Genomic DNA, 12,200 nt, shown 5'->3' on the forward strand with positions numbered 1-12,200 from the left:
ACACAACCCAGCCCCCGCCACGGGCTCAGCTACCTCCTCTACACCCCGCCAAGCGCGCGTAGGCGCATGCGCGCGACCTTCGTGGGCGGGACTCAGGTGGCGGCGCCGGAGCTCGTGCAGTGGATTGGCCGGCCGCTACACTGTCCGTTGGCCCTGCCCCGCCTCCACGCGCAAGGCTCATGCGCAGGGCGGGAACGAGGGAAGTTCAATCCGCGGTCGAGATACACGGAGCCCGATCTGAGGGTCATGGAGGCGTCCCGAGGGTTTGCGGAAGCTGGGGCCTTAAGCCCAGAGCAGGCTGCCCGTTACCTGAGGTACATTTGGGTCGCTGGGCGGGTCTAGTTCACAGGCCCTGGCCGGGAGTGGGTGTGGGTGTGGGGTCCCTTGGACCCTCCCAGGGGCCCAAACTGTTGAGGTGGAGCCTTATGAGACGCGCGGCCGTGTTCTCGGAGGAGGCGTGGTTTCTAAAGCCTGGGGAGCCCCCGATGCCCCGGATCATGTAACTCCGGTATGAACTCCTTAAGAGCCAGAACTTCAATCGATCCAGGCTTCCTCGGGTCTGCAGCTTTCAAAATCACCATTTTTTTTAACATCTTTATTGGAGTATAATTGCTTTACAATGGAGTGTTACTTTCTGCTTTATAACAAAGTGAATCAGCTATACATATACATATATCCCCATATCTCCTCCCTCTTGCGTCTGCCTCCCACCCTCCCTATCCCACCCCTCTAGGTGGACACAGAGCACCGAGCTAATCTCCCTGTGCTATGCGGCTGCTTCCCATTAGCTATCTGTTTTACATTTGGTAGTGTATATATATCCATGCCACTCTCTCACTTTGTCACAGCTTACCCTTCCCCCTCCCCATGTCCTCAGGTCCATTCTCTACATCTGGGTCTTTATTCCAGCCCTCCCCCTAGGTTCTTCAGAATCTTTTTTTTTTTTAAGATTCCATATATATGTTAGCATACGGAATTTGTTTTTCTTTTTCTGACTTACTTCACTCTGTATGACAGACTCTAGGACCATCCACCTCACTACAAATAACTCAGTTTCGTTTCTTTTTATGGCTGAGTAATATTCCATTGTATATATGTGCCACATCTTTATTCATTCATCTGTGGATGGACACTTAGGTTGCTTCCATGTCCTGGCTATTGTAAATAGAGCTGCAATGAACATTTTGGTACATGACTCTTTTTGAATTATGGTTTTCTCAGGGTATATGCCCAGTAGTGGGATTGCTGAGTCGTATGGTAGTTCTATTTTTAGTTTTTTAAGGAACCTCCATACTGTTCTCCATAGTGGCTGTATCACAAAATTACCATTTTGAAATCCATTTTCTTTTAATAAAGATTGGTAATGCCTTATGATATTATTCTTACTAAATTTAAATATTTTCTATTATTCTATTTTATGTTTATAATTTAATGTATACATTTTCAGTCAGGGTTCAACACTCATCTTTCTGTTTGGAACTAGCTTTTTAAAATTATTTAAATATATATTAATATATCAAAGATTTAAAATTCTTGTTATATATGGTAAAATATTTTCCTTTTGTAGTTTTTCAATGATTTTTGTGTATGCTGTGCTTTAATATACAAAAATAAACATTAATTTTAAGATACCCCCCTACAAAAGCCTATCTTGGGTTTTTCCAGTCTACCAAGCCCCAGGCCTAGGGGATACAGAGAGGAGTAAAACACTGTCCCTGCCCCCAAACTGCTTATAATCTAGTGGTGGAAAGGGATAGGTAGACCATAATTGCTATATTGTTTGATAAGTGCTGTAAGAGGTACACTGTGCAAGGCATACTACAGGAGGGAATGGCCAACTACAAGGATCAGTGAGCTAAGGGAAGGGCTCACAAGAGGAGACATTGGTGTTGAGAAACTAATCATTCACCAGATGGCTAAGGGTGGAGGACATGGTGATGTGGGAATGAGCATTTAAAATTTTCTTTAAATTATTATAAAATCAACATAAAATTTACCATCTTAACCATTATTTTTTTTAAATTTATTTTTTCTGGAAGTGTTTTTATTTACAATGTTGTGTTAGTTTCTGGTATATAGCAAAGTGATTCATTTATACTTATATATAGTCTTTAAAATTAAAAAAAATCTTTTTAAATTGAAGTATAGTTGATTTACAGTATCGTGTTAGTTTCAGGTATACTTTTTCATATTCTTTTTCATTATGGTTTATTACAGGATATTGAATATAGTTCCCTGTGCTATACAGTAGGACCTTGTTGTTTATCCATTCTATATATAATAGTTCGCATCTGCTAATCCCAAACTCCAAAAATGCGGAATGCTTCACGAATTTGCGTGTCATCCTTGCACAGAGGCCATGCTAATCTTCTCTGTATTGTTCCAATTTTAGTATAAGTGCTGCCAAAGTGAGCACCCATTTTAACTCTTCTTAAGTGTACAGTTCAGTGGTATTAAATACATTAACATTGTTGTTCAACCATTACCATCATCCATCTCCAGAACTCTTTTCATCTTGCAAAACTAAAACTCTATACCTATTAGACAAGAATTCCTCATTCTTCTCTCCCCCAGCCCCTGGCAACCACCATTCTACTTTCTCTGTCAATTTGACTTCTCTAGGGACCTTATATATAAGTACAATCATACAGTATTTGTCTTTTTGTGACTGGTTTATTTTTTATTTTTTTAATTTTTAAAATAAATTTATTTTTATTTTTGGCTGTGTTGGGTCTTTTTTGCTGTGTGCAGGCTTTCTCTAGTTGTGGCGAGCAGGGGCTACTCTTTCGTTGCGGTGATCTGTCTTCTCATTGTTGTGCCTTCTCTTTGTTGCAGAGCACTGGCTATAGGTGCGTGGGCTTCAGTAGTTGTGGCATGTGGGTCCAGTAGTTGTGGCTCATGGGCTCTAGAGCGCAGGCTCAGTAGTTGTGGCGCACAGGCTTAGTTTCTCCAAGGCATGTGGGATCTTCCCGGGCCAGGGATTGAACCCATATCCCCTGCATTGGCAGGCGGATTCTTAACCACTGCGCCACCAGGGAAGCCCATGACTGGTTTATTTTATGTAGCAAAATGTCCTCAAGATTTATCCATGTTGTGCCATGTGACAGGATTTCCTTGCTTTTTAAGACTGAATAATGTTCCATTGTATGCATAAGGTCACATTTTGTTTATTCATTTATCTGTTGATGGATATTTGGGTTGCTTCCATCTCTTGGCTATTGTGAATAGTGCTGCTGTGAATGTGGGTGTACAGATATCTCTTTGAGCTCCTGCTTTCAATTCTTTTGGGTATATATCCAGAAGTGGGATTGCTGGATCATATGGTAATTCTACTTTTAATTTTTTGAGGAACTGCCATACTGTCTTCTATGGCAGCAGCACCATTTTACACTCCCACCAACAGTGCCCAAGGGTTCCAATGTCTTAACATTCTCTTCAACACTTATTCTGTTGTTGTTGTTGTTGTTACTAGCCATCCTAACGATATTGAAATGGTATTTCATTGGGGTTTTGATTTGCACTTCTCTAATGGTTAGTGATGTTGAGCATCTTTTCATGTGCTTATTGACCATTTGTATATTTTCTTTGGAGAAATATCTATTCTAGTCCTTTGCCCATTTTTTAATTGGGTTGCTTGTTTCGTTGTTGTTGAGTTGTAATTCCTTATATACTCTGGATATTAACTTCTTACCAGATGTATGATTTGCAAATATTTTCTCCCATTCTGTAAGTTGCCTTTTCACTCTGTTGATTGTGTCCTTTGATGCACAGAAGTTTTAAATTTTGTTGTAGTACAAAGAAATCAATCGGAGCAGTGGAATAGTTCCATCTCCCTTTCCAAAAAAAAGAATGTTTTAAGGCTGTTAGAAGACAAAAGGTCTTACAGAGGAGTGAAACACATCTTTGGACTGAGTTACATGACTTCCTTAAAGAAGACTTGGGGAAAACAGAGGGAGGAAGTGTGTGGGGGGTAGAGTGCTGGCTTCAGAGTTGGGCCATTTGGGGTTCAAATTATGACTCTGGCACTTGTTAGCTGGGAGGCCTCAAGTAAGTCCCCTGACTTCTGAGCCTCAATTTTCTCATCTGGAAAATGGGGATAAGGCTTAAGACCTTTAGTCCCCCACCCCGTCCTTTCCCTGAGCAAGCAGCTTGTGCTTATTCCCCAGTGTTGCCTAATAGATACGCAGGAGACAGAGCTTTGGAGGAGTAGCTTTATTACTTTGCCAGGCAAAGGGGGACACAGCAGCCTCCTGCCTCGAAAACTATGTGTCCCCATCGCCCCCCCCAGGAGGATTTGATGAGTTTTATAACAATGCTTCCCAAGGTGGGGTTGCTGACAAGATTAGGGTGTGTGTAGGGTCTCAGGTGGTTGTCTCCTAATCTTGATGAGCTTCTCTGGTCCTTTTAATCTTGCTTCAGGTGGTTTCTTGGCTGTTCCCCCCCCCATTGATTAGCAAATGTTTGAATCTGCCCTTTGGAATTCAGGGGAGGTCATGGCCGCTGGAGTCTTGCCTACAAGAAACAGGGGACAAAAAGGCGTCCGTGTCCAGGAGCCGCACGGGCCCTGCTTAGTTTCACGTCCCGCTTTTCTTTGATACTCCTCAGTCTTGAGGAGAACAGATATTGGATGAGAAAAGGGAACGATCGTTTTGGATAAAGATGTTAATTATAAACTCGGCAGGGGACTCAGTTTTAATCCCCACTTTGGTTTTATGTTTCCCCAGATCTTTTAGGGAACGCGTCAACAATCGCTCTGACTACTTCTGCTGAGATGGGGCATAGTCCTGCCTAAATTTTGGGGAATAGATACCAAATTAGAAATATTTGAGTTCCAAGTCCTGGATCTGAGTCTTATATGATTAAGATCTCAATCCCTTGTTCTGCCATTTTGATACAACAGACCAGGTTAGAGGCAAGAGGAGTGACAACTAGAACTTTAGTAGGCAGAATAGATCTAATTTCCTTAGGAATTCAGGAGAATATGTCTGAAGCCAGTTGTTTCCAAACCATTCCCTGTAAGGGAGGAAACCCACCAAGGCAATCCCGAAGACCTGGAAGTAGGAAACTGACCACATATCTAGCAGTTAGAATTACTGAAAGAGTCAGCATATGAATCTATAGTTTTGTAGGTAAAAGGTATGAGAAAGGATAAGAAAACAGAACTTTCATTCTGGTTGTTGGAACAAATACTTAAGGTTTCCCAAAGGGTGAGACATCGATTTCCTGCAGGTCTGTTCCTCTGCTGTGGGCAGGCTGGGGGCAGGCTGGGTTCATCGGTTTCAGATAATCTTTTTACTCTAGTGTGATGTATTCATGGTTTAACTCCATCCAGTTTTAAGGAGGTGTGAAAAGTAAGGAGGACATCTTGTATGGCCCCTTCCATTTTTCCTCCAGCTGTCACTCGGGTCCTTGTTTTTTCCAAACCTTCAGCAGCACCTGGTCTCCCGCTTTGAAGGGATGTAAGGGAACTTCCAGGCAAGGGGGAGACCTGTGGAACATAAACTTATGCATAGCAGTTAACAATTGACCAACCTGTTTTACATACTGTTTAACTTCTTTCTTCCTACATTAGAAATGTTTCTCTTTCTTTTTACTCTTAGGAGCTAAGAATGGTGTCCTGTATATAATTTCATAAAGGCTCAATCTTAGCCAGCTTCTAGGGGCCACCAATATACAGAGGAGAGCAATTGGCAAGACCTTGTCCTATTTTAGATGGGTTTCCTGTGATTCATCTTCTTAGCTTTTCCTGTAGATTGGGGTCTCCATGCTGAGTGAAGTTTCCATTTTATACCTAAAGCTTTATTTGCTGTTTGTGTTATTTCTGCGACAAAAGCAGATCCATTGCTACTCTGAATAGTAGAGGAAAGGCAGTACCTAGAAATAATGTCCTTAAGAAGTGTTTTTGTCACTTCCAGATGCTTTTCCTATTCTGGCTGGAAAGGCCTCTACTCCACCTTGAACCAGGTGTAATCCTCTTAAATCTTTAACCAAAATCTCGTTGAAGAGGGTGGGGGAATTTTTAAATTCTTGTGGCATCCCAGAGTCTGATATAGCTCAGAAAATTCAAGTTTGCAACAATACAGGAATAAATGCATCTGGAATCACATCCACAGTGGTCACCTAGTTTTACCATAGTTACTCCATTTTGACTTTCAAATGCATTCCCCTCCTCAGCGTTAAAGGAGATGTACAATGCATGTCTGAAAGGCCACAAAATAGGCTGCTTTTTAAAGTTAAACCATGCATAGGCCAGAGTGACTTCCTCATACTTCAATCAGTGCAGATTTTTTTTCTTTCATTTCCCCTTTTGATTGCAAGTCTTTCAATAGAAGACGTTGATGATCAAAATATCTATCCCTCAGTGCCAGGGTGATTCAACTCTTCGCCCCAGGTATAGATCATGTCCTTAGGTGCTAGGCCTTCTTTATATTTGCCTAGTTAATCCTCATTGGGGAAACCTGATCAGCATAAAACTGAACAAGCTCAGAGGTATGTTAAGGAGAAAACGCTTTATAGGCCATACATTTTATCATTTATGCCCAATTGTCACATAAGCATTGTACATGTGCTTTTAGCAGTAGACCTAAAGCAAACAGTGATACATCATGAATAATTACAGTCTGATAACTTTACTAGGTAATTTTTCTTTTCTCCTAAACATCAGGGCAAAAGTGTGACTAACACAATAACTTCCATAAATACAGACTTTAATTAACAGATCTAGAATTTTATATCTATTGAAACATAATCTTTTTCCCTAAAATTACCCTCATCTCCATTGAACACAGCCAAACCAAGACATTTGCTTTCAAAGTAAGTCTGTAATATTAAGTAACCAGTGATATTCCAGACCAAAGAAAAGAAAAAACAAAAAAACATTATAACCATATTCACTAGTTCACTCAGTAACCAATCCTTTTGTTAACATTTTATGAAGCCATCAGATTCTCCATTAAGATTTTTTTTTTCTTATCCAGCTCAGCAGTATGATGTGAAATTTATCAGAGATCTGTATTTGTCAAAAGGGGTCCTTCACATAAATCTTGATGATGAAGCACTTTGCAAAAGCAGAGTACAATAATAACTGTCTATAAATGACAGAAAGACTTTTAAAAAAAAGGGCATAGTTAAACATCTGATTGCAATGTAATCGGTAAAGAAACTTGGTTACAATAACCGGGATTACATTTAATTTAACTGATTACATTTGATTTAACATAACAAATAATCCTAGTTAAATCTTTCTCTCTGAGATGACTCAGGGGCCCTCTGAAGCATCTCAAAGTTAGCTGGAGGTCAAAAGAACTTTTAGAAACTGCCAAACAATACTTATTTACTTAACCAAAGTGAAAAGATTTCAGCGCAAATACAGATTACTTAAAGGCAAAGGAACTCACAAGCTGTTATCAAAAGCAGTATTCCAAGAAAATGTTGAAGGGAGAAACCAAATCTGGTCTTGCCTTAGCCCACTCCCAACAAAATCCATTTATCCAATTAGATTTAATCCAATCTTAGAAAATTCTGATCTTGCACAACTGTAAAAACATGTGCTTTCTTATGGAGAGTATCTCAGGGTGGCACCAAATACCTTTAGTTTCTCTCTCTGCCAAGGTAAGCCAATATTCACTAACTAATGTTTCAGTATCTTATTTTATTTGTAAACGGCCTACTTATTCAATAAACTTCCATCATTTAACTTAACTCTAAATTTTTAAGCTACAAAGCAGCTGAAGAGATTATTCTTAAGTACACATTCCTAAAACAATTATTTCTAAAGAGTTTACCCAAAAGCTCTTATCTCACTTGCATTATTTAACATTGATGACTCTTAAGACATGTCTATATTAATCAAACCAACAAGCTTAAGCCACCTTCAATAGCAGATATCAATTCAGTACTGAATATTTCCCAGATCATGTGGTCCTAAAATTTATCTTGGCCAATTTTCTAGACATTTAGATTTAGTTTGTAAGAGCTTACTTTCTAGTCAATTAAACAGAGCTCATTTACAAGTTAACTTTTACATAAAGACCGAACCAGAGATCTCAGTTTTCCCCCTTCCACAAAAAATGCCTTCTTTCCCTGCCTTTTTCTTCAGTCTCAGGAACTAGAGATGGTCTAGATAAGTGTTCCGGAGGGCCCTGGGGGAGAGAAATAACAATTCCTTTTCATGGGGGCAAGGCTGAAGATCTCCTAATTTTGTAAAAATACCCTGGGGGGGCCGTTACAAGATGGAATAGAACTCTGGTCATCCATAAAAATGAAACAGGAGAGAAGGGGGCAGGGAACAACCTTTGAAAGAATGACATAGTCCAAGGGCATGACATAAACTGATTAGAACCAAATGGGTCCAAGATGGCAGGACAAGTGGACTTCCGCTAGACCTTAAGCCTCAGTATACGCTCATTGTAACACATCAGTAAGCTAAATGACACACCCACAGGCGCCATGACAGTTCCAAGGCCAACCATAAGGATCAAAAAGTGGGCTGTGGGGCTTCCCTGGTGGCGCAGTGGTTGAGAGTCTGCCTGCCGATGCAGGGGATGTGGGTTCGTGCCCTGGTCCGGGAGGATCCCTCATGCCGCGGAGTGGCTGATCCCGTGAGCCATGGCCGCTGAGCCTGCACGTCAGGCTCCGCAACGGGAGAGGCCTGCGTACCGCAAAAAAACCAAAAAACAAAAGTGGGCTGTGGCCCAATTCCTGGAAATCCCCACCCTTTCCCCAAAAAGCTGGAATATTCCTCCCACTCATTAGCCTATGAAATTACCCACCCCTATAAAAACTGACAACCCCATACCCTGGTGCCTTTCTCACCTTCTGAGGTGGCCCACACTCTGTGGAGTGTGTTTCTCTCTAAATAAATCCACTTCTTACCTATCATTTTGTCACTCACTGAATTCTTTCTGCGATGGGACATCAGGAACCTGAGCTTCTAATCAGCTCGGTGCTTTGTGACCACCTAGAGGGGTGGGATAGGGAGGATGGGAGGGAGACACAAGAGGGAGGAGATATGGGGATATATGCATATGTATAGCTGATTCACTTTGTTATACAGCAGAAACTAACACACCATTGTAACGCAATTATACTCCAATAAAGATGTTAAAAGAATAAAATAAAGTAAAGTAAATCCATTACTTCTAAAAAAAAAAAAAAGAGAACCTGAGCTTCATTAAGTCCTGAAGCCAGGTATGTGATCTCAGTTGGAAGACCGTGGGTTTTGACCAGGTTCGAGTCCCGGCCTTGTGGGTTCGACTCCCAATCTGAGTTTTGGCTGGGTTTGAGTCCCAGCCATGTGAGTTTGAGTCCCAATCTGAGTTTTGGCTGGGTTTGAGTCCCGGCCGCGTGTTTTCAAGTCCCAGTCTGGGTTTTGGCTGGGTTTGAGTCCCGGCACGTGGGTTCAAGTCCCAATCTGAGGTGCACGGTTTCAACAAGGCTAGTCCAAAAGGGAAAATCCCAACCAACAATTCTGCCACAGGCAAAGCCCGACGCGATAGGGTACACTGGTGTTGTCACATGTGAGCCCTGTTATTCGTCTCAACCAGTCAATGCAAGTACTGAGACACATACATACAGACAACAGACATGGTCCCACAAACAAAAGATCAGACAAGATGTAGCCCATTTCCACTCCCAGACAGAGGACTCAAAATGGCTCGCAATGATCTGGTAGAATTTTCCCACCCTACACAAGCGAGAGTGGCTCACCCCAAAACAATACACACAAAAACACAAATGACAGATAGGCTATGGCCACACAGACAGAAACTCAGAGGAGGTATAGTTTAAAAATTCCACTTCCACTCCTGGACAAAGGCTTCCAAACAGATTGGCTCAGTTCTTGAAAGAGAACAAACCCAGAGTTGGCTCTCAGGGGGCCCAGAGTGGCTCAATTGCTGCAAGGGAGTGAGGCCAAAGTGGCTAGCCCAGATGGAGTGGAGAGAATTTCCAGCCTTTCCATTCCTGTGACAAAACAATTCTAGCTGAAGAATAGTATAATAATTTAGGCCACCATACAAAGGCCACCTCTCCTCACTTTTAAGAATATACATTGGCTAAACAGAATTAAAATAGATTCATAGCTATAGGTTGACAAATCTGCCAAAATCTTCCTTAGGGGACTGTCAGATGGAGAGGAAGAGGAAGCGCTTCCCATATTGAGTCGAATTAAACAGCTCTGTGCACAAAACTGAAAGCAAAACCAGAATTCTCGCCAGCCAAACGGAAGCCACACACACACACACAAAACAAACAGCCCGAGGTTCAAACTGGGTTCTAAGTCCCACTAAGCTGGTGGCCTTGGTCCAAGTTGCGCCTTACAAATGGGATCTTCCTAATGGAAAATCCCCAAACGGGAACCAGAGTTCCCCCAAACGGACCAGGTCGAGCGGCCTCGGTGTGCATGCTGGGGGACTTAGCAAAAATGCTGGCAGAGGTGTTGTGACATACCTAATCCTACTTTTCTCCTTCTCCAAAATGCTTTCTCAGAGCAGGAAGTCCGGGCTGATGTGGATAGAAGAGGGGGTGTCCTCAAGGCAAAGGTGGCCTTGGCAGTTGCTAGGGCAACCTCTCTCCCGTTCTCCACCTCCATCTTGGAGTTCCGACTACTGAGATGGCAGTCCGGGTATTATCGGGGCACAGCCCTATGGCAGGGCATCCCTAGTGATCTGGCCTCAGAGAAGTCCTCCAAACCTCTGCTCTCCCGAAGGAGGCTGGCGTGCAGAGAAACCTCCGAGCGTCTGATCAAGCCGAGGGTCCCCACGGGGCTGCCGGCCCACGAGTCAGATACCAGGCGAGCCCCCCAAATTTTGTTGCCGAAAACCCGGCCTCTGTTCAGTACCGAATAGAAATGTGGAGGCAGAGCTTTGGAGGAGTAGAAAGGGAGTAGCTTTATTACCTTGCCAGGCAAAGGGGGCTACAGCGGGCAGCGGGCTCCTGCCTCAAAAAACTATGTGCCCACCCCCCCCCCCGAGGATTTGATGAGGAGTTTTTTTTTTAATTAACTTATTTTTATTTATTTTATTTTTGGCTGCATTGGGTCTTTGTTGCTGCACGTGGACTTTTCTCTGGTTGTGGTGAGCGGGGGCTACTCTTCGTTGTGGTACACAGGCTTCTCATTGCAGTGGCCTCTCTAGTTGAGGAGCATGGGCTCTAGGCGTGCGGGCTTCAGTAGTAGTGGCACACGGGCTCAGTAGTTGTGGCTCCCGGGCTCTAGAGCGTAGGCTCGGTAGTTGTGGCACATGGGCTTAGCTGCGCCGCGGCATGTGGGATCTTCCCAGCCCAGGGTTCGAACCTGTGTCCCCTGCATTGGCAGGTGGATTCCTAACCACTGTACCACCAGGGAAGCCCTGATGAGGAGTTTTATAACAATACTTCCCAAGGTGGGGTTGCTGACAAGATTAGGGTGTGTGTAGGGTCTCAGGTGGTCCTCCTAATCTTGATGAGCTTCTCTGGTCCTTTTAATCTTGCCTCAGGTGGTTTCTTGGCTGTTTCCCCCCATTGATTAGCAACTGTTTGAACCTGCCCTTTGGAACTCAGGGAAGGTCATGGTGGCTGGAGCCTTGCCTACAAGAAACAGGGGACAAAAAGGCCTCTGTGTCCAGGAGCCCCACAGGGCCCTGCTTGGTTTCACCAACACTGCCTCTCATGCTGGTACCTGTCTCACTCACTCCACATGCTCTCTTATGAGCATACTCAAATGGTCTCTTTCCCACCCGCCTAACAAGCACCCCCTTCTCTCGCAATCATCTTCTACTCTCACAATCCCCACCTTTCTCACATTTCTCTGTCTCTCCTGACATTCCATCTCTCATGAGCCCTCAACTCCCCCAATCCCTATTTTATTTCTCCTAATCTGTCTCAATCTCTCTCATCCTCTTCCAAATCCCCCCAAACCAAAACCGCCTCGCACAAAGCATCGCCTTCTCTACATTCTCTCCCTTCTCTCTTGCTCATAATTCTACTCCTTGGCACAATCCTGCTCTCACAGTTTCTCTGTCTCTCTTTCTTCCTCCCTCTTTCCTCTCACTTTTTTGTCCCTCTCCTTCCCTGTTTCTTTGCCTCTCCTGTCCAAAAGATGAAAGTGAACTGAGACTTGCTGTCATACACTCTCTGCACGTTTTCCTTTTGCCACACCTTCACCTTCTGTCGCATACAGTGACTCTGTCACACACTCTGTGTCAGTCATGCTCTCCCTTGGT

The 12,200-nt window shown here is 43.3% G+C and overlaps 1 protein-coding gene and 1 non-coding gene across 2 annotated transcripts in view; one reads left to right on the forward strand and one right to left on the reverse strand.

Moving 5' to 3' along the window:
* The first annotated feature begins 246 nt into the window (after positions 1-246).
* The window catches only part of ERCC6L (ERCC excision repair 6 like, spindle assembly checkpoint helicase), a 50,361-nt gene continuing 38,407 nt past the window's right edge, over positions 247-12,200 (forward strand). The window contains exon 1 of the mRNA XM_060002646.1: positions 247-314. Within this exon, the coding sequence (XP_059858629.1) occupies positions 247-314 (68 nt within the window). The remainder of the gene's footprint in view (positions 315-12,200) is intronic.
* LOC132419117 (U6 spliceosomal RNA) lies at positions 2,310-2,416 on the reverse strand. The gene has a single exon (XR_009518125.1). It is a non-coding gene; the product is annotated as a U6 spliceosomal RNA (small nuclear RNA).

The sequence above is a fragment of the Delphinus delphis genome, chromosome X (assembly GCF_949987515.2).
Source record: "Delphinus delphis chromosome X, mDelDel1.2, whole genome shotgun sequence".
NCBI lineage: Eukaryota > Metazoa > Chordata > Mammalia > Artiodactyla > Delphinidae > Delphinus > Delphinus delphis.